General features: G+C 36.3%; 1 protein-coding gene across 1 annotated transcript in view; it reads left to right on the plus strand.

Annotated features, from left to right (window-relative positions):
• LOC150096534 (annulin-like) overlaps positions 1–23,910 on the plus strand; it is a 250,503-nt gene that overhangs the window by 200,826 nt on the left and 25,767 nt on the right. Inside the window, exon 15 of the mRNA XM_090408550.1 lies at positions 23,212–23,351. Within this exon, the coding sequence (XP_090264676.1) occupies positions 23,212–23,351 (140 nt within the window). The remainder of the gene's footprint in view (positions 1–23,211; positions 23,352–23,910) is intronic.

Raw genomic sequence — 23,910 nt, forward strand, 5'->3', positions numbered from 1 at the left:
CAAAAGATCTCATGCAACTGCTTTATCCAGTCATGTTCTTTTTTCAAATAATCCTAATGATGACCAACAAAGCCACTCTGTATGCTGGAATAGATCAGAAAATATTTTTCGCTGTGAAGATGAGTTTGAAAGAAAAATCGTAGAATCACGGGAAATCCTACTGAACCCGGTCCACTTAAATAATAATTTAAGTTATAACATCCCAGATAGCCATGCTGCAGTTATTCAATATTGGCGTTCACGTGAACTTGCACGCACAATTGCAACAAACAATGGCACGCCAGTTGGAACAACTTGAAAAATACAACGTTTTTATGTATCGATTATGTGAGGCAATTTGTACCTGTAATTTCCAGTTTGTTTATTTAAATAATTCAATGTTTATTAGTATTCCTTTCCTTTATAAATACCTGAAGAAGGCTGCTATATGCCGAAACTAGTAGTATTTATCATTAAAATCTTTATATGTTATCTCGGTCTTGGAGTCATTAAATCTATTTTTTGAAATGTATAACAACCGAGTAAAAACTAATCGCCACATATATATATATATATATAAAGACCCTAAATACCAAGGTTATACTTGGTATTAGGGTCTAGCTACTCACTAGGAGACCTCAAAAAAAGGTTGAAACTGGTCTGGGTAGTGACCCCACCCATAATAGATTGCAGTATACATCTTCTAGTGAGATGTGCTTTACATTATGGGAAAATACTAAGAATAGTGATCACAGCTTTACCCACTTTTACAATGAGTTGCCTGGTGTTGTACCATCTCTAGACTTGAACTTTGTCTCAGGCGCAAACTTAATTGTTTGCATACTTGGGATTAGGAGTTAAAATATCCAAGTTTATAAAATAACTTGGTTATCCTAATATATATATATATATATATATATATAAATTATAAAAAAATAAAATAATTAAAAAAAATGTGATTATACACATAAATTTCAACCAATTGGTATGGAATAGTTTCCAATAAAAGCTGAAAATTGCTTAAAGTCCTAAAGTATGCTAGATAGAACCCGAGTTTCCAGGTGAAAATTATAATAGTCTTTCTCTGCTAACAATCATTAGCAGAGGAAGACTATTATAATGGATGCGTTAGTAGAGCTAATCTCAGGTGGTATGACCACTTAAGGGTGTTAATGATTCCAAATTTTTGTGATGGGTGTCATTAATAATTTGGAGTCATTAACACACTTAAAAACAGAACTATAACAATTTGCTCTAATCAACAAGCCCTTAAACAAGAATTAAAGATTATTAGCAACACATTTATAAATAATGGCTATAACAAAAATACTATTAATAAAGTTCTTCATAAAACTTCATCAAAAAAGAATATAGATTACAGTAAAACCATAGCCATCCCATACATTAAAGGGGTATCAGAAAAAATCAATAGAATCCTACACCATTATAATTTCAATGCCACTTTTAAACCATCTATAAAATTAAAAAACATATTCAACTCCTCTAAGGAACGTCTCCTCCCATTGGCACATCCTGGAGTTTATTGCATCTACTGCACCTGTAACTTACCTTATATTGGTGAAACTGGACGTAAAATCCCTATACATCAAAAAGAACACAAAAGACACATTAAATATAACAACTTTGGTTAAGCAGGCCTCTCAGATCACACTCTCAACACTCTACATCAAATTAATTAGAAAAGTAACTGCTCTTTACATCATACAAAAACCTGGTATGAAAGAAAATTTAAAGAAGCCTGTGAAATGCTGATTAACCACCCTAATCTCAATAATAATAATGGTGCATAAAAATTCCAAGGATTTGGATGGCAGATATTCAGCCTACTTAATATCCAGCATACTTTAGGACTTTAAGCAATTTTCAGCTTTTATTGGAAACTATTCCATACTAATTGGTTGAAATATATGTATAATAACATTTTTTTTTATTATTTTTTATTATTCATTTATTTTATTTTATTTTATATATATATATATATATATATGTATATAAATACAGTAAAACCCCCGAAGTTACGCGGTAGGTGGGACCAACAAAAAGCGCGTAAGTCGAATTCGAGTAACTCGGGGTATAATTTTGCATGTAATTTATATATACGAACATACAATTGGGGACCAAAGGTTTACAAAAACGCCTATATTTTTTAATATATATAATCATAATTGTAGTTTTTCATACATTAAAAAAAGAAAGTTATTTTGTTGTCGATGGTTTCATAAAATCTAATAGATTCGTCTGATGGCATAATGTCTTTTTCTTGTCATGCAAAATTTCTTCATAGCAAGCTAATGATATTTTTATTCCTTGCCTTGTGGCTACAATTCGTTCCTTGTTAGAATCTATGTCCTCCAAAATCTGTAAACCTTTCTTTTATGATTGTTCTTACTGTGGATTCCTGTAGATCGAACTTCTTTGCTAGCTCACAAATTTTCATTCTGCTTTCAAAATCCTTAATAATGTTGAGTTTTGTTTCCAAAGTCAATGTTTTTCTATTCGTGCTAGCTGTAGAATAATTGGACTTGCTTCTTTTGGATGATATTATTATTTTTTATGTGATGAAATTTTTTCAAGAACATAACATTAAACAATTGCAAGGTTTGTAGACTATAAAAATCGTGTATAAATGGAGACCATGCAAAACACGTTAGTGCTTGTTCACAGCATGTGCGACACTGGCGAATGCGGATGGCACCTGAAAGATACGACTAGTGGTGAGGCGGGACGGGAATACGTACATATAAGAAACCACGTAACTCCGGATTTGCATAAGTCGGGGTATGACTGTATATATATAAACATGTTGCTCTCCAGCCAAATTTAATTTTGTAACCTAATAGATAATAATAATAATAATAATAATAGGGCTCTAGCTTTGAAGTAAAAGTGTTTTTTTTTTTTTCACCAGAGGTCAGGCCAATAATTGTTGTAACGGTTGGTCACTAACTTTAACAAACCATGTAGATTGTAGTTTGTAGTGCAGCTTGTTTCTCTATATATGTGTGTTTGCTCCAGATGAAGGTCGTTACGCCCTTCATCTGGAGCTGAAGTTCATCTGGGTCGTAACGTTGAACACTCAACGTTACGACCTTGATATGAAGGTCGTAACGTTGAGTGTTCATTTTTGTTTATATTAAACTAAAGTTTGCTCTAACACGGTAGTTGTCTCCATAATTTTCCATAATGCAAATCTGAGCACAATAATCCATATGAGGCCTGATCAAGGCCTTATACAATGGAATCATAACCTCTCTATTTCTGCATGTCAGGATCCTCTGCATTATTTCCATTATCTGATGTGATGTCTTCACAACTTGTGCAATGTGGCCTCTGAATTTCAGGTCCCTGTTCACCATCACTCCTAGATTTCTCATCTCCTATACTTCCATTAAAGTTTCCCCACCAAGTGTATACTTTGCATCCCATCGTTGCTTATGAAATCTCAAAACCTTACACTTTGCAACATGAACTGATAGTTCCACTTACCTGCCCAATCATGCAATCTGTTCAAGTCTTCTTGTAAAGTAGTAACATCCACTGACTCTGCATTGCTCTCCTCAGTTTTGCATCATCTGCAAACAGCTGGATATCACTAGTTAAACCAACCCAATATCATTAACATACAAATTGAACAACAGTGGCCCCAAAACTGACCCCTGCGGCACACTGCTAGTTACCTTTCTTTTTCGGGATACTGCGCTCCCATATACAACTTTCTGATACTATCCAACAGTCAGTCATTGATCCAGTTCAGAAGTCTGTTATCCAATCCGATCTGTTTCAATTTATTTAAGAGCTTATTGTGTGGCAGTCTATCAAAAGCCTTTGCAAAATCTAAGTACACCACTGTATATGCATCTCCCCTGTCCAAGGTATTTGTCACCCTGTTATAGTACATAAGTAAGTTAGAGAAACATGATCTCCCCTTAACCAACCTTGCTGATAACCACAGAGAATACTGCTTTTATCAACCCATTTCTGTATCCTACCTCTCACCAATATCTCCAGTACCTTCACCACAACTCCAGATATACAGACTAGCCTATAATTTGAAGCTACATCCTTATCACCACCTTTATACAGTGGAACAATTTTACCCTCCTTCCACTCCCTTGGAACTTGTGCTGTTGTAAGACTCTTATTAAACAGGCATGTCAATGATACTGCCAATTCCCTGGAAAATTTCCTTAAGATGCATGGTGATATATCATCAAATCCTATTGCCTTATTGACATCAAGTTTATTTCCTCAAATACCTCTTGCTCACTCACAATTAAGCCATCCTTTCCTATGTCCTCTACACTTAAGTTCCTCATGATTCCACCCTGATCAGGATGAAACACACTTATAAATTGATCACTGAATACCTCAACACTGTCTTCTGCAGCAGTTACCATTCTACCACTTTCATCCTTTAACTTCATCTTACCACGACCATTCTTCCTTGTACTTGCTACATATCTAAAAAAACTCTCTAGGGCTTTTCTTTGCCTAATTTGCCAATTTCTGCTCATACTCTACTTTTGTGCCAGGAGAGTGATTCAGTTTTGTTACTAACTGAATCACTCTCCTGGCTTGTTCTTTATACTCTTCATGCAACTAAATATCACCATTATTCATCTTGTACTTCCTCCAAAGTACCTTCTTTTTCCAGATTTCATGTTTAAGCTCCACATTCATCCAGCATTTATTTCCTTACCACTCAACTCCTCGTTCATGTTATAGCTCCAAGCTGTCTCCTAAGCTCGTCATAATCGCCAGCCTTATAATTCCACATATATTCTTTCCTCACAAACATCTGCATATGACTAGCCTCAACACAGGTGATTACTTTATGATCACTTCCACCAACTGGAGGAAAATGTGAAACCCCCTCTAACAATTACATCCTCTGATGAAATGATGAGATCTAGAACTCTTGATCCTCGCATGCCCTTCTTTATGTGCTGCCTGAGATAGTTATCTATCAAGAACTCGAGAAATTCATTTTCCTTATTCCCAGGTTCTATCTCTTCATTCTAATCTATACCACCATAATTAAAATCACCCATAATAATTACCCTTCCTTTGTTCACTAATCCAAGTTGTTTATACATTTCTTCATCACCACCTTTCACATTCCCAGGAATGTGGAAGGTGGTGATGAAGCAACATCCAACTAAATACATCTTCCTCTCCACCTCCCCGTTACACTGCCTCATAACCATTGCCACTATTTCCCCTTTCATATCTACCTTATATGGACTTAATTCCTCTGCTATCATCAGCAGCACTCCCCCTCCCTTCTTCCCCTTTCTATCCTCACAAAAAATACTGTACCCTTCCATTTCTATTCTCGTTATAATATCATCTTTACTCAACTATGTTTCATTTATTCCAATAATTTGGGGGAGAATAAACTCAATCACTGAAACCATTTCATCCCCTTTATTCCTGATAATTCTGGCATTTGTGAAAAGACACAGCAGTTCATTCTTAGGTCTATAACGAGTCCTACCCAAATCATTTGTTGGTTGTGATTTCCCCACTACACCTGACCATTCACCTTTATCACTGCTTACCACATACATCTGCTCAGTCTCAACTTCTCCACCCACATTGCAATATATTCCATCTTCATACACACATTCACTCTCTCTCTCTCTCTCTCTCTATGCCAGTATTTGGATCATGCCCCACCTCAACTCCTCAAAGATTTTGATGTCCCCCTCCCCCTAGCCCACAATGATGAGCGCTTTGAGTATATCAGTGATGAGGTGATGAATGCAACATCATTTTCTAATTGCTCCCCCCCCTAAATACTCAAACTGAAGAAGTAACTTTTAATACTATAGGGATAGGGGAGGTTCAAGGTGCAAGAGGAGAGTGTGTTCCAAATATTGAGTACCCTGGATGTCAGTAAAGCTGTGGGACTGGATGGTACTTCACCACGGGTTTTGAGAGAATGTGCTAAAGAACTGACAGCTCCGTTGACCTGGTTTTTCAATGCAAGTCTGGCTATGGGAACGGTACCCAAGGAATGGAAGGAATGGAAGATAGTTCCATTGTATAAGAGCGGTAGCAGATTGGAATTGTCAAATTATAGACCAGTTTGTGTTTCATCAGTAGTTGTTAAGATCTTGGAGAAATTAGTGAGGGACCATATACATCATTGGGCAGATGAAGGTAATGTTATCAGTGCGAGTCAACATGGATTTGTTAATGGGCACTCTTGCTTTAGTAATATGATTGCATTTTATAATAATGTGACAAGAGCGGTTGATGAGAGAAAGGCATATTCTTCCCATTTTTTGGATTTTGTGAAGGCCACATGTGGTGCCACATGATAAGTTGATATTTAAGTTGCAGCACATGAGGTTTAGATGTCAGGTTAGTCAACTGGATTCAGGATTGGCTGTCTGATAGGTATCAGAGAGTTGTGTGTGATGGGGCAGTATCAAGGAGGCAGAAGGTTTCAAGTGGAGTTCCACAGGGCTCAGTACTGGGACCTGTATTGTTTAAGCTTTATATCAATGACATTATCAATGAATTGTAAGGGGATATTCAGTTCTTTGCAGATGATGTGAAGCTGGGAAGGGTTATTAGTAATAGTGCAAATGTGGCAGCCCTGCAAGAGGATGTGAATAAACTAGAGAGATGGGCACATGAATGAGAATGTTGGTTTAATGCAGCAAATTGTAGCCTTGAAGTTTGGGAGTTTGGGATACATCAATGGGAGACTGCATAGTCAATTGGAGAAGCTGTACTCGAGGAAGTAGGGGAAGACAAGATCTGGGATTGATGATGGAAAGAAATCTGAAATTCAGGGGACATGTTGCAAAGGTAGTGAAGGTAACCCAGAGGATTGCTGCAAAGCTGAGAAGGATGCTGACCTGCAGAGATAAAAGAGTTATCGTTCCGTTGTATAAGACCCTGATCAGACCGCACTTAGACTATTGTTCTCAAATTTGGTCCCCAGGATTTCAAGGGGATAAATTAACTGGAAAGGATACAGAGGCAGATAACAAAGGTGGTTTCACGACTGTACAATGTTAGTTATGAGGACCGGCTGAGGGAATGTGGACTTGCAGAGCTTGGTAGATAGAAGAAGGAGAGGTGATATGATTGAGACTTTTAAACTGAGAGGTAGCTACAGGGTTGACACTAGGGAGCTCTTTTGCTTGGTGGAACAGCAGGAAGGATCGATGACAAGAAGCCATTCCCATTCCTGGAAGGTACGGAAGGAAGCTGTGAGCAAAAGGGTGAGGAGTGGTTTCTTTGCATAGAAGGTGGTTGAACCATGGAATGCAGGACCGTCGACAGGGTATAGCATAGAGGCAGCTGACCTCACGGCGAAGCTTAATGAGGATTCTTGTTCAGCCATTTTGCAGTAGGCACCATCACTACGTTAACAGTTTCTGTTAGCATAGCAAGTGCGGAAAGGAGTTTTTCCAAACTAAAACCGATTAAAAATTATTTGCGAACAGCAATGACCCAAGAAAGATTGGTAGATCTAGCAATTATATCGATAGAGGAAGACATACGAGGGTGGTCTGAAAATTTCTCTGCCTCGACCATAGATGGCAACACTATCGGCAAGATTTTTTTTTTTCCTCAGTTGGTACATATGTCATAAGCATCCATGTGAAATTGCAAGTCATTCTATCAAGTAGTTTGCTTTATATAGCTGTCTGATGCAAAAGTGTTGTCTGTATCCCTTGAAATGGATAAAATTGAGTATTGTGCTGTTATAAAATTCTTTGCAAAAGAAGGTTTAATGCCAAAAAGAAATTCATTTGAAGTTCATAAAAGTTAATGGCACTCTTCTCCTTTGTTTTCGACAATTAAGAAATGGGCTGCCGAGTTTAAACGTGGCTGTACCAGCCTTGAAGATGATTCACGTGAAGGACATACCAAAAGTGTAACACTAGAAATCATTGATCAAGTGCATGATATGGTATTGGATGACCGGCGAGTCAAAGTGAGTGAAATTGCTGAGACTGTAGGCATTTCGGCATTTCAAAAGAATGTGTAGAATATATTTTGCATGAAGAATTGCAAATGAAAAAGTTTTGCACAAGATGGGTTCCATGCTTGCTCACAGCAGATCAAAAATTCACTCGCATGAAAATCTCTGAACAGTGCTTGGAGCATTTTAACAAGAATAAAACTGATTTTGTGCATCAATTTATTACTATGGATGAGCCTTGGATTCACCATTGCACACCAGAATCCAAACAGCGGACTGAAGCTGGTTGTTCAACGCCAAAGAAGACAAAGTTGGTTCTATCGTCAGGAAAGGTCATCGCTTTGGTGTTTTTGGGATTCTAAAGGAATTTTTTTATTAATTATCTTGAAAAGGGGTAAAACAATAACTGGGGAATATTATTCCGATCTTTTAACCATGCTAGACAAAAAAATTCACGAGAAAAGACCTGGTTTGCAGAAGACAAAAATCATCTTTCATCAGAACAATGCACCTGCCCACAAAGGTGTTTTGGCAATGGGAAAATTAAGGGATCTGCTCTATGAATTGTTGGAACATCCACCCTAGAAGAGAGAGAACAGACTTCTATCTCTTCCCAAAACTAAAACCCTTCCTTGCTGGTCAGTGTGTTTCTTCGAATCAAGAGGTGATTGCAGCTGTAGAGGGGTATTCTGCAGATCTTACTGTGAACCACTACAGGGACGGGATAATGGCACTGGAATATTAGTCCTAAGGGAGATTATGTTGAAAAATAAAAATAATTTTGAAATTAAAAATTCGTTTTTCATTGTTAGGCCAAGAACTTTTCAGACCACTCTTGTAGCTTATAATTTAAATTTAGAAGAGCTTATAAACAGTTTTATTGTGTGATAGCCTCATAGAGCAAACATTAATTAATATTATTATGTAAACGTATTGCATTAATAAATTTAGTTTAATCCTTTATCCAAGTGTGAGCAAACAAAGTTTGCGCCTGAAAGTATCTTCAGGACTGGGGAAAGTTAGTACAACACCGGGCAACTCATTGCAAAGATGGAACAAGCTAGCATCACTCCTATCTCAGTATCTCCCATAATGCAAAACACATCTCCTTGCAGATATGTATAATGTTATGCATTAAGGGAAGGGCCACTACCCAGACTAGTTTCGACCTTTATTGAGGTCTCTTCAGTGGGAGCCAGGCCCAAGTCAAGATACCAGGCAAAAGCATTAGCAAGGTCATCTCTACCTATGCGACGAGTTGCCCGGTGTTGTACTACCTTACCCCAGTCCTGAAGATTGGCAAAAGGATTAAACTAAATTTATTATAGTCTAACCAAGTGAAAAATAAACTTTCAAGATCTTTCTCTAAATCCAGAGTAAATTAATAAAAAGGTGGCACACCGTTTGGCTACTCCTCTAGGTAGAGATGACCTGGCATCCCGCGATGAGTCTTCGGACTCCTTGGAGGTGTCACGAATAATAATAATAATTATTTTATTTCGAAAACAAAAGATTTTTATGTTATGTTGGTTAGACATCAAGAAAATTAATAATTATCAATAAGAGATTTATTTATATATTTGTTCTTGTTCTGGTTGGGAGACATTGGGGTTGGGGTCTTTTTATTAATTTCTTTAATAAATAATTTTAATATTCTAGAAATTTCTTAATTATTAAACAATTACCAGAATGTAAAAAATATTAAATAAATATCACTGAGAAATCAATCAGTGGTTAATATCTCTACATGTTAATTTTCAAAAAATACCTAAAATATAAGCATATTTATTATTCAAAACATCTGAAAAATCAAATTCTGTAATAAAAAAAAAATAGTCAGTCTTGGGCAATTCACCTTAAAAATAATAGTCAGTTAAGGGGTTAAAAAATAAATTTAAGGGAAAATTTCAGAAATTATTATTTATTTTTGTGGACAACTTTTAACGCTCTTCTTATTTTAAAGTGTAACCAAGTGTGTTAACTCCCAGATGTTGGAAAAAAAGCCAAAGAAGTTATCTGGTGTACAAAACAGGAAAAGATAATTGCAACGAGTACAACTGGAACATAAATTGGCTGGATCGCTGAATAAATTTTTAACTTCAGGACCACATAAAAAACGAAGAACAGAAAGTTCTGATGAAGCAAGTACTCCGTGTAGCTCTACTACAGAAAAAGAGAGGACACAAGATAACTATGAAGAAACAAATGTTACATGCTGTTATATCTTGGTGGCGTGGTCTTATTGGCGTCTTATCTCTTATTTGTCCTATCTTAAACTTTATCTTTTGTTATCATTAAATTTTTTGTACTTTACTTATTATCAGTTAATTCGTTTGCCGACAAATTTATATTATTTAATGACTGCGCCAGCCGGCAACTAAATTCTGATACACTAACCAAGATTACTTAGAAAGAAAATGCAGGGTTCATGAAGTATGCAGTCGTGGTCCCGTTTCTTATATTACTAGTGGGTTCGCCCTTTTATGCACGGTTCGTAATTTTCCAAGCGGTAATTCAATCCACAGAAAGTATGACAAACTCATTTGATTACACATAAAGAAATACGTTTATTTAGCACAAAACATAATGATACAAGTTAGTTAATCCTTAAATTAAAAGAGTCTGGGTTCCCTCCCTTTTCTTAATTTAACACATCCAAAATTTCTACACTGTAATCCTCTATACTGACACAAATTCCCTCACTTATGTATATATAACTATCCTCAGACTCTGACAACATATACTAAATAATCAATCTACTATCACACATGCTAATTACATATATATACACGTCAATTCAGTAACTCTGACATAGATTTCTTAAGGCAATACTCCTTCTTATATCTTAGACTTAATCCTCCCCCAAAATTTTAGTTAACATTCAATTAGGTTTTAACATTATTATTCTTTAGACACAAACAGTTCGTAGCCTCGGTCTCCTACTTGGCTCAAGTCTAAAATGCCTTTTCCTTAGATATAGACAAAATGTCCAAACTGCAGACAGTTCTTGTAACACTTCACGGAAATGGGCTGTGTTCTTAAAGACCAGTTCTCCTTACTCCGATATTAATATGAAAAGATTTCTGCTTACCGTTCTTGCTTTATCTGGGTATTCGGATCTCTTTACTGCACTTTCTTTAATGGCGGCTTCACTATTCCTTTGTTCCACATGAAACGAAACACTCTTACACTGAATTATACACTGACGTTAACTCATCAGTGGCCCTTTCTTCTTAGGAATCTGGATGCACTATAGCTGTAGCTTTGATCCATGTAGCACACATAGCAAGGGGAGATTCTTGCTACGCATGACGGCAAGCTTTTCACAGCTATACAGCCTTCTGCACAGGAAACCAGGTACCGACGAAACGAGAAGAAAAAGAGAACGATTCAAATCCCCACCGAAACCCATATACTCCAAAACAGCGCCTCACTTGGTGGTGTCTTCATACGTACGGCGGCTGCCGATTGGATACCGTGGCCGCGAACTATCTTTGACATGGCCTAAAACTATTATTAGCTTGTACACACCTTTTTAGAATTTATACATGATTTTCTACCTTAATAGATTTAACAAACCTTCTCTATTTAGTTTATGGGATACTTTAACATTGCTTAGAATTTACTAATCTGGATATACACATGTTCTTGGGTCATTAATGAGCACATTTTCTGTTTGGAGGCATAAGTATGTCCTTATCCATTCCTTCTGAGCTAACTCTATGTTGGGTCGGAAAAGGAGATGACTCATCACATTTTCCGACACAACAATGCGAAAATGAAATTGGCCTGACTGGACTGTCTACAGAAGTTGCAGCAGAAGAAATATTGGACTCTGATTCAGCAAAACAGAAATATTTTACTTCAAATTTTAATGTTAATTATTATTATTATTATTACGGGTGACTGCAAGGAGTCCTTAGACTAATCGAGGGAAGCCCTAAACATCATGTCCACACAACTATATGACATTCTCACAGTATCTATCATACCTTGCCTTGAACTCGCTCACTGTCATAGCGCCCACAACAGACTCTGGCAGCTTATTCCACTCATTTACCACTCTAAAAGTAAAGAACCCAGCTCTAACACCCTTACTAACCACACTCTTGTCCATCTCCCATAGGTGTCCCTTAGTTCTCCCACCACCAGTCCTGATCTCAAAAATATCCTCTGAATTAATCGTATAGAAACCCTTTAGCAATTTGAATGTCTCAATCTTATCTCCCCTTTTCCGCCTATCAACTAATTTCTGCAACCCACAAATTTTCAACCTGTTCTCATAAGGTTCATTCCATAGACCTGCTATCATCTTGATCACTCGTCTCTGGATCCTCTCCACCTTTTCCCCATCAAGAAGAAACCCTGGCGTCCATATCTGGGTATACAATAGTCTAGATGGGGTCTTATCAAGGCTCGATACGGAGGAACAATAACCTGTTTGTCTCTGCTTGTTAAAGTATTTTTCAGCAACCAAGTGATTTGATGAGCTGATTTAGCCACTTTTGCAATGTGCCCCCTAAACTTCAACTCCCTATCCCCCAACACTCCCAAGTCCCTGGCGTCATCAATCTCCTGGAGTGTAGTTCCACCGATGTGGTATACTGCTGCTAATCTTTTCACCCCAAAATGCATAATCTTACATTTTGTCACGTTAAATTGACATTCATTTTCCTTAGCCCAGAACTCCAATCTATCCAAGTCTTCCTGCAAGATTTTGACATCTTCTGCATTCACTATTGCCCTAACTTTGCATCATCAGTGAATAAATGAACTGTTCCTCTTAGATCCTTCCCTATATCGTTAATGAACAAATTAAACAGCAGTAGTCCAAGAACCTTGCGTCACACCACTGGGCACAGGCTGTCTTTTGGACTCTACTCCTGAATAAACTACTCTCTTATATATCGCCATCAACCACCCACCTATCCATCTCACTAACCCTATATCCATTCCCATATGTTGTAGTTTACTGATTAGAATTCCACGTGGTATCCTGTCAAATGCCTTAGCCAGGTCCAGCAGTATCACTGTAAACCCATTACCCTTATCCAGTTCAGCTGTCACTGTGTTATAAAACTTGAGCAAGTTACTGAGGCATGATCTACCCTTTACAAAGCCATGCTTTGTAAAGGGTAGACCCCCTGTAATCTCATTTTCATCAATCCATTCCTGTATTTTTCCATTGACTACTTTCTCCAAGACCTTGACGACTCCTAATATGCTGATAGGTTGGTAATTTGCAACAGTAGTCTTGGATCCTCCTTTATGCAGTGGAACTATTTTCCCCTCTTTCCACACCTTCGGGACTAAACCAGACACGAGACTCAGATTAAACAACATGGTCAACGGCACTGATAATTCTTTAGCCGCTTCACGTAAGACCCATGCTGGTATACTATCCAATCCTACAGATGTATTCACATTAAGGTTCTGTAATAGACTATTCACCTCCACTTCATTCATCACAATTCCCGTATAACTAATGGTTCCTTCATTTTTTCAATGTCACCACCTGGATGATATACTCTTGCAAAATGCTCGCTCAGTAATTCCACTATATCGACTGATTCAGTGACCTCTTTACCATCGTCGTTCCTTAAAATCATTCTGCTGTGTACAGTTTTTTTTTTTTTTTGCTTGCTTGCAGCATATTGAAAGAACTGTTTGGGATTCTCTTTAGCTTGCATAGCTAGTTTCCTTTCATAATCTGCTTTTGCTTTTTTTACCACACTCGTTACCCTTCTGGCCTGCGCTTTATACCGTTCGTGTGCCTGCAGGTCACCTTTCTCTTTAAATTCCCTCCACAGTTGTTTCTTTTTTTTTGCAGCTCAAGCTTAATGGTGGTATTCATCCATTTAACCCCTACTTGTTTTACTGTTCGGACCCTAAATATACAATCAGCCATAACCTCCTGTAAATGCTTCTTGACAACTTCCCATGCTCTATCAGCATCCAGCCCTTGCAGTTTTACATGCCATGGCATTGATCCAAGCAATCTCCTAAGCTTGTCATACTTGCCAGCACGGTAATTCCACATATATCCTGTCTTAATCGAAAATTCCACACCTTTAGCCACCTCCCAGGTCAAGACCTTATGATGACTCTCACCAATAGGTTGCAACATGGCCATATTTATTACAGTCAAATTCTCAGATGCTATTACCAGGTCAAGCACTCTCAAACCCCTAGTATTTTCAATTACATGTTGTCTCAGATAGTTATCCCTTAATAATTGAATAAAATCCATTTCCTTCCTCACATGTGTCCTCTCCTCCTTCCAATCAATGTTACCATAGTTGAAATCCCGCATAATAATTACCCTCCTTCCACTCATTTCATTAATTTGTTTATGCATACTATCTCCATCATCTATTCCATCACCTGGTCTATAGCTGCACCCAACTATATATTTTGTTCTGCCAGTCTCAATCTCACACCAAATAGCCTCAAATGAGCTCTTTTCACTATCCTGCAATACAACTTCAATTCTCCTTGGCTACAGTTCATCAGCTATCGTCAATAATACTCCTCCCCCCATTTTATTCTCTCTGTTCCTCCTAAACACACTAGAACCTACGCATTCTATCCCACTAACTATATCATCTTCTGTCAGCCATGTTTCACTAATGCCAATAACCTGTGGCCAGGAAGAGCCAATCAAGGCCAAAAATTCTTCCTTCTTGTTCTGAATACTCCTGGCATTAGTATACACGAAATGCAGAGGTCCCTTTGTCTTGATGTGTTATTCTAACTATCCCATTCCGATTTCTTGTACTTTGTGCTGGCTTGGGTACATTATATACATTCTTACACTCGACTGTCTCACTGATGTCTGCATATCCACTCCCCCCTCCCCTCTTTGGTAGTTCTAGTTTCCCTGGTTCTGCACATCCATTTTCACTTCATTCAGCAACACTTTTTCCAGTCTCCACACACCAAATCCATTCAAATGCAGGCCATCCATCGTGTATAAATCCTTTCGCCCATCAAACTCATTCCACACCACACCATCTGCATAACCTGCACATAAAGTTATTTGCGATTATGGGCCTCCTTCTAAACTCCTCTCTGTCGTACTGCGGCAATAGACTCACCATCCTAACTCAATCACTCTTTTCTTTCGCTACCTTTAACAATACTTTCAAGTCCTCTCTCATAAAAAATTTATCTCATTTCAATTCATTCGTACCCACCACAACTATCAATTCTTTCACCCTCTGTTTTTGCGCTCTAATACTCTCACTTACATCCTTAAATTTCGCACCCAGTAATTACGATTTAGTTAAATTTCCATCTATCACTTCTCTTAATAACGAGTCACCATACAACACTCTTTCCTTCATTTCAAAAACTCTCCCACTCTTAGGCTTATTTTTCCTTTCAAGCACTTGTTTATTTCCGTTAGCTGAGGCACTCTGGAGAGTTTTGCAGGTGCTCCAACCCTCGCTGCGCACTGTGTATCACTGCATGCAACCTAGCGATCTCACTCCCTACAAATAATTCCTCATTTTTTTTTTTTTAATCATTTAAACCATTTTCTCTCTCTCTGTAATGATCCAGGTACTTGGCTGAATCATATAACTACCAAAGTTAGAGATTGTTTAGTTGAGCATTGCATACGTCAAGTAGTTAATAAAGAATTTCCCAAATATGAATTCATACTATTATCGAACCTTAGCAAATGGAGAAAAACTTTTACGAAGTTATTTAGTTTATTCAGAATCGCGAAATTCGGTTTTCTGTTATTATTGCAAAATATTTGGTAGTCAAAATTTCCAACTTACTAACGAATACGCTTGTAACGATTGGCAACATTTGAGTCATATGCTAAAAATACACGAGACAAGTTCCGCGCACATTAAAAACTGTTCAAAATACAGCGAACTTAAGATGTCGTTGATTTAAGAAATGCATTATTGATTGCACACAACAAAGATTATATGAAACTGAGAAAATATTGGCAATCTGTTATAGAACGGTTAATCTACATAATACAATATGTATCAAGACAGTGTATAGCTTTTAGAGGTTCTTGACAAAAACCTTTTGAAAATGATAACAGCAATTTTTTAAAGTTAGTAGAAACTGTCGCTAAATTTGATTCAATAATGACAGAACACTTGCATCGCATCCATACATCACAAAAAAGGAACATTGCTCATTATTTAGGTGATAAAATACAAAATGAAATCATCCGTATAATTTCTGAAGCTATAAAACAAAAAAATTTAGAAATGGTTAAAGAGACGAAATATTATTCATTAATTCTTGACACTATTCTGGATATAAGCCACACAGAACAATTATCTATTGTTATTAGATTTGTTAATCAAAATAAAGATACAAATATAGCAGAAATTCATGAACATTTTTTGGGTTTTCAATCTGTAGAAGATACCACTGGGCAAGGACTATTTCAATTTATAAAAAATTATTTAAAATTATTGAATATTAACATTTCAGATTTACACGGCCAAGCTTATGATAATGGTTCAAAAATGTGAGGCAAACATAATGGACTGCAGAAAAAAATCCTTGAAATAAATTCAAGTGCTTTTTTTTTATTCCATGTGCTGCTCATTCATTAAATTTGGTAGTTAATGATGCAGCTAAGATATCTTGTGAAACTAAATTTTTTTGGGGTAATACAGGAATTATATAATTATTTTTCAGTATCTGTGAAGTGTTGGGCTATGTTAAAAAAACATTTGTGTTTTAAATTTGAAACCACTTTCTGCTACTAGGTGGGAAAGTAGAGTAGAAGCAATAAAGCCACTTAAAAATAATATCAAGGAAAGTTACCAGGCTCTTTTTGATATTACGGTAGATAAAACTAAAGATATCGATTCTGGAGTTCAGGCAGACAACTTAATTTCAAAGATTTATTCATTTAAATTTATTTGCTCTGTTCATGTATGGTACAAAATCTTAAGTCTCGTAAATGTTGCAAGCAAAATAATGCAGAATCTGACATCTGATATAGGAAAAATTACAGAAAATCTTGATTATGTTATACAAGAATTAAATACTCGCCAAACAGACCAATATTTTGAAAATATTATTAGAACTGCAAAAGAAGTAGCAAACGATCTTAATATTGATCCTTTTTTTCCAGACATTCGTAAAAAGAACAAAAACAACAATGTTTGGTTGCGAAGTATCAGATGAGACAACGCATGATCCTAAACAAAATTTTAAAATAAATTTTTTCTTTGCGATGTTAGACACGACAATAACTTCAGTCACAGAAAGATTCATACTCTTAAAACAACATACAAGGACTTTAAAGTTATAAGAGACATTAGCAAATTAAAAGATTGGAGCACTGAAGATTTAATGAAACATTTTGCACTTAAAAGTGAGCGACAATCAAGATTCCGACAATCGCGATATTGATGGTATGACTGTATTTGAGGAATTAAAAACTTTGCAATGTTTTATTAAAAAAAAGAGTCGGCTCCTCAGGATGTTTTAAATTATATATACGAAAATAAATTAACCGACACATTTCCGAATACTGCGATTGTGATGCGTATTTATTTAACATTATCAATATCCGTAGCATCAGAGGAAAGAAGTTTTTCAAAACTGAAACTAATAAAAAATTATTTGCAGTCAACAATGTCTGGAGCGCATCTAAAGGATTTATCAATTATATCAATTGAAAATAATATTATGGATTCATTAGACATTAAAGATATTATTAAAAATTTTGTGGCAGCCAAAGCAAGATGGATAAATATGTAAAATAAATCTACATTTATACTAATTGTTATATAGTTAAAAGCATATATCCAAATTATCTTTATGTAATATTTCTTTTTATATTAAAACAAATGTAATTTTTGTTTATATACAGGGTGTTCGGGATAAATTTGACAGTTTCGTAAGGAAAAAGAAAATCTTCTTTGTATCTATTAAATTTAATGAATTGACAAAAAAACATTACAGGCAGAGTTAATTACAATACTATCAACAAGATTTACTCAAAATAACCACCATTAGCATCGATCACAGCTTCAATTCTGCTTCGGAACCTCGAACAAGCTGATGCTACAGTCTCCCTGGGAAGGGCCGCAAAAACTGTTTTAATTTTATCCATTAACTGGGCTTTTGTATTACTGGAAGTGCGATTGGTGTCTTTTTCAACTGCGCCCCATACAAAATAATCCATGGGGTTAAGGTCTGGGGAGTTTGGAGGCCAAACATTTGGACTGGTGAAGTCGTAGAAATTTTCAGACAACCATTTTTGACTTTTCCCAGAGGTGTGGCAAGGGGCCGAATCCTGCTGCCATACATACGGCCTACCATTGGCTACCCTTGTTATCCAGGGCTTGACTACAGTTAGCAACTCCACGAACAAAGCCCGAATTCCAATGTCAGGGTTCTTCAACACCTGTTCCTGCAGATTTGCGAGGAATTCTGCTGTACGAACGCAATCAGATCGTCTGCTAGGGATCTTTCTTCTTGCTACATCCTCGTAGTCACCATTGCAAGTCTCTAGTTCATGCCTGATTGTTTTTACTGTATTCAGGGAGCATTGGGCAGCAGTCGTAATATCCTTATTTTGATGGCGGGCACGAATCATCATGATACAAGTTATTCTCTTCCATGATTCAGGTGGGTTCCAGCTATCCATCCTTTCTGACATCTTGTATATGAATGAAGAAGGGTCCAAACTTTTAAATGAAGAGAAGTGTGTGTTAATACATGTAACTTACGGAAAAATATAATTAATTATAAATATGTCAAATTTATCCTGAACACCCTGTATATACATATATATATATATATTCTCGTATTCATATATTAAGGAATAAACATTTTTGAAAATTTTTATTATTAAAAATTCCTTATTAATGAATTTCAGTGATTACAATGTTCTACTACTGTTAAATAAAATTTATTTTTATGTATGCGTATAAACTGTTTTGTATTTTTAAAAAAGTAAAATTTTTTGCAAAAATTTTTCATGGAAACTTATTTTATGAGGGCGCTGAAAAAAATTTTGCACAAGGGTGCCTCCTACCCACGGCGCAGCCCTGCTTGGAGTGCAGATTTTTGGTTATGGAATGTAGTTTGCCTGTCTTCATCATTTTCCTTGAATTCCTGCAAATGAATATGGTCAACTGTGCAGGAGTTCTGAGATAACCAAGTCATTCTTATCTCTCAATAAGCTTACCATCTGGATGTTAAGTAGGTGGAAGTACAGAAACTGCACCTTATAGTTTTAGTTGCTTCATCTTTAATTCAAAACAGCTCATCCCAACTCATTCATTTTCTTAAGTACTGTAGCAGTAATATCACTTCCTTCAAGTTACCCACTTAAAACTTGTTGGGGAGGGGGAGAGTGAGCACAACTAGTTAGAATACTGTGCTGAGTGTGTATAGCATTATAACTTACTATAAAAAGCATGTCAAATCTGATACCTTACAGGTTGAGAAATGTAAATCTGGCATTCACTTTTGAAAAGCAGGGAGTGTCTGCAACTAAAAAAGAACAAAAAACATCCAGGGAAGAAAGTTTTATTTATTTATTTATTTTAATGACCCTGTGTAGCTCAGTGGAAGTAGAGTTTGCACTTCTCTGCACCAGGCTACCTGAAAAATGGCCTAAGTTCCATTCCAGTCATTCCAAGTAGAGCAGCGGTCTTCAACCTTTCAGACAGTGTGGGCCACATTAAAAATTTCAATGAAGCCTGCATGCCACTAAGCTATACTGTGGTATTTAGAATTGTACGATGTTTTCCTGATTCACAAGGAATGCTGTGCATTTAATACTTTACATAAAATCCTATAAAAATAAACAAACTTAGCTTTAAGAGCATAGGTAGGAGTCGGGTTCATGATAAGTAAATACAATCAATACTTGAAAATAGATAATTTAATGAAGAAAACATTCATTTTTTACAATGTCGACGGGCAACTTGGCAATATTTTTCCTTGACTAGCTTGTCTATGTTGCATCAATGTTAGATGTCGCTATGTGCAGAGTATTCTTGAAATGTTGGTCCATAATCTGAGTTCTTGTCTTGGACTTTGCATGCTTCATTCTGGAGAAGAACTGCTCATATAAGTATGTGCTTCCTAACAAAGCACACATCTTCAAAGCATGCCGGCAAAGATTAGGGAATGCATCTTCAGAAATGTAGTCTTTGTAAAATGTAAGCAAGTGCACATTGAATAATTTTTCTCTCAAAGAAAAGTTGTTTTGGAGTTCAAGCAACTCAAATGGAGCTGCTTGAACTCCATCTGAGCCTGGCATTTCGGCAGCATTGACACTGAATGGCATTGAAAATAAATCTAAAGAAGACTGTTGGTTATGAAAATCACTAAATCTCTCTTCGAACTCACTTCACAACATGGCTAATTTTGTTGCGTATTCATCAAGAGACAAACAGTTGGACTCAGTGAGAAGCTGAACTCATTTTCAGCTTCTTTTTTTTTGCGAGTTGTGCCTTACAAAGTTTGAGCTGGGCCACAAAAGCTTCGATGTGATCAAACAGAGTGTGCACCAGTTGAACTTTGGATTGTATCCGCGTATTTAGGTCATTCATATGCAACAAGATGTCGGTCACAAAGGCAAAGACTGTCATCCACTTCAGATTGTTAAATTCCAGAATCAGATTCCCCGTGGTTTGCATGAACTGCCGTATTTCACTCCTTAAGTCAAAGACTTTTAAGAACCTTTCCTCTGCTCAACCAACGCACATCACTATAATAAACCACATTGCCGTGATCCGCTTCGCATAATTAGGTCAAAAACTCTTGGAATTGATGATGATTCAATTCTCTTGCCCTAATAATGTTCATGACAGTCGCAATAACTTTCATGACATTCTCAAATCCAATAGTTTTCATGCACAAATTCTCCTGGTGGATTAAACAGTGGCAATGGACGAAATCTTTTCCTTCTAGTTCCGGTTCTTTCTGTTGCAGCGCAACAAACCCTTTGTTCTTTCCCACCATAGCAGAGGCACCATCAGTTATCTCACCCTCGAGGTTGGTTAAACTGAGGTCAGAAAGCTGGAGCATTTTCTTGGCAGCTTCAAGAATATCAGTGCCTTTCATAGTTCCCTTCATAGGTATGAGCACTAGCAGTCTTTCTGTCACATTGAATTGTTGATCATTGCCACAAACAAAGATAGCCAGATTCCTTCACATCTTTGCTCTCAACTAAAGCAAGTGAATATGAAGTAAATTCGCCCTACCGTATTTTTTAAAGTTCCTTCAATATCATTGGCAAGTTCTTCGACACATCGTGCTACAGTTACTCCAGACAAACTCGCTTTTTTTAAACACTTCCTTATTATTTGGGCACAGAATTTCCCCAGCAGCGATGAGACACTCTTTCACAAACTCGCCGTCCAAGAAGGCTTTTGATTTTTTAGCCATTTTTTCAGCTATTACATAACTTACTTTGACGCACGCTTCACTCTCTTCCCTCTGCCTTTCAAATGTATCCTGATGGCATTTTAAATCAATTTGGAAATGGTCACTTTGTCCACACGAAGCTGCCCTTGAAAGTGATCGAAATTGGATGGATGCTTTGTCTCATAGTGTCGATTTTATTGTATTCTTTTGATACTGACACTGACTCACGACAAAATAAACACACTGGCTTATCATTGATCAGCACATAAAAGTGCAAATTGGTCCACTTTTCATTAAAAACACGACAAGAATCACTTGATTTACACGTTTTATTCGTAGCTGTTATAGTGATGGAAGGTGAACCCAAAAAATGATCCAAAGTGGCCATGTAATGGTTATTATCATCCCCTGAATATGTCTCGCACTAATGAAAAAAGTCTGGCAATATAAAACCACAATAGGCTATGGCTGACCCGACGAACCTGCGTGCGCTTATACATGATTATAACACTGTTCACAACTGACTGACTGACTGTGGATGAGATCCTTTTGTATTTATATGAAAATAACGAAGTATCGAGAACCTTCGAGATGTATTTGGAAGGCACTAGACAGTGCACTCGAACAAACTACTGCTTCAACCATCCACCTGCAATGCCAGTACTAGTATTTAAGTACCGCTTGGTGCTGGTAGATGGCTGAAGAAGCATGTCTATTTAATATTTATTGTTATATGATTTTATGTAAAGTATCAAATGTACAGCATTCCTTGTGAATCTGGAAAGTATCTTACAATTCTAAATACCGCAGTATAGCTTAGTGGCCTGTGGGCTTCACTGAAATTATTTTTTATTTAATCGCGTTTTAATGTTAAGTAATTATTTTTTCAAAATGGCCGGCAGGCCACAGCAAAGAGCTTCGCAGGCCATACGTTAAAGACCCCTGAAGTAGAGGAACTTTTTCTAAGCATTTCTTTGACTGGTTCCTGAAATTCTGCTGCCCATGCCAGAGGCATGGGCAGCAGAATTTTTTTTTTTTTTTTTTCTCCTGTAAACAGGTTTTTCATCCCGTGAACTCAAGAAAATAGACCAGCGAATCCACGCTGTTTCAGACTTTAAACAGATTGTGTTAGAGACGACGAGATGGCGGCATTGGCCGTCTCTTCACTGGATGAGGCATAAAATTGGTGATAGTCTTGGACCAGCTGTCTTTGAATGGCTACCAGTAGAGATTGAACTGTTCACTCAGTCTCCAAAAGTTAGGGCTGAAATAGCCTCGTCTACTTCCTATAAGGGAATAAAAAGCATTAGCTGAATTTTTGATCATTTTATTATTTTATTTTTTTCCTGAATGACTGTGCCCTGCAAAAATTCAAATATAAAAATCATTGAGAGCGCTCTTAATTATGAATTAAAAATTAACTATAATTTGATATAAATAAACTAAAAAGTCACTAAACTTTTGAACATAAGTTTCTTTATCTATATTTGGCTATAAAATATGGCTGGATCTGTGATATACTCCATTTTAGTATCTGAATAAAAAAAAAAAATATTTAACCTGAAGATTGGGGTTAACCTAATAATATTTTAGTATCTGAATAAAAAAAAAATTATTTAATCTGAAGATTGAGGTTAACCTAATAATATAAAATATAAATTTAGTCAGTGAAATGTCGGATATTAAACTATTATTTACTTGACTAACATACAGAATTAAGTCTTTAATTTATTAATACTAATGGTCAAGAAAAAGGTCATAATATAAAATATAATTTTAATTGTCTATTACTGGGGGAAAATGTTGGTTATCACTTTTGACCACAAAAATTATACCAACTGCTGAGAGATACTAAATATTACCCATGCTGCTTTCCTTTATTACAGATTGAAGGTGATGTTGTACAGTATCAACCATTTACTGCTAATGCATCTTTTACAAATCCGCTTCCAAAATTGCTAAAGAATGGCATTTTTACATTTGAAGGACCTGGCTTAGGGAAACAGGTTGCAGTTAAAGTTAAAAGGTTAGTTAAAAAAACAATATGTAGAGATTTATTCCAAATGAGAGTTAAATGCTGTTGAAATGCTTCAGTGGAGGAAATTATATGTGTGACTAATTAGTTTAAATATTATTGCTATGCAATATCTTATTTCTTATTACATATTCTATAAAGTTCTTGTTAATTATTTTTAATATAAAATTAAATAATTTTATCTTTATCTTAAACTGTGCTGCACGGAAAAAATTCCAAATGCTAAATTTTTTAAAGATTGCATTTAAATATTGGATGCTTCTTTTGTCAGTAATTTTTCAGAGTATTATACGGGAGCCTCATTATGAGAAACTACATACTATTTCACACAAATTCTGTGTAAGAATTTGTGTAAATTTATAAGGCAGTTTTTTGACTGAAGGTGAATTAGCTGAGTCTTATTCAGAGGTGGTAAGGTTATCTCTCCCAGAAACTTGGGTCTCCTGGAAAACAGGCAAAACAGCCAGAACAACACATGCATTGCTTAATTGCTTTGATGCTTAATTAATGTGTTGCAATTCCAAAACATTGAAACAAATAATTCACATCA

Source organism: Typopeltis vanoorti, chromosome 18, assembly GCF_054136105.1.
Source record: "Typopeltis vanoorti isolate ZY-2024b chromosome 18, IOZ_Tvanoo_1.0, whole genome shotgun sequence".
Classification (NCBI taxonomy): domain Eukaryota; kingdom Metazoa; phylum Arthropoda; class Arachnida; order Uropygi; family Thelyphonidae; genus Typopeltis; species Typopeltis vanoorti.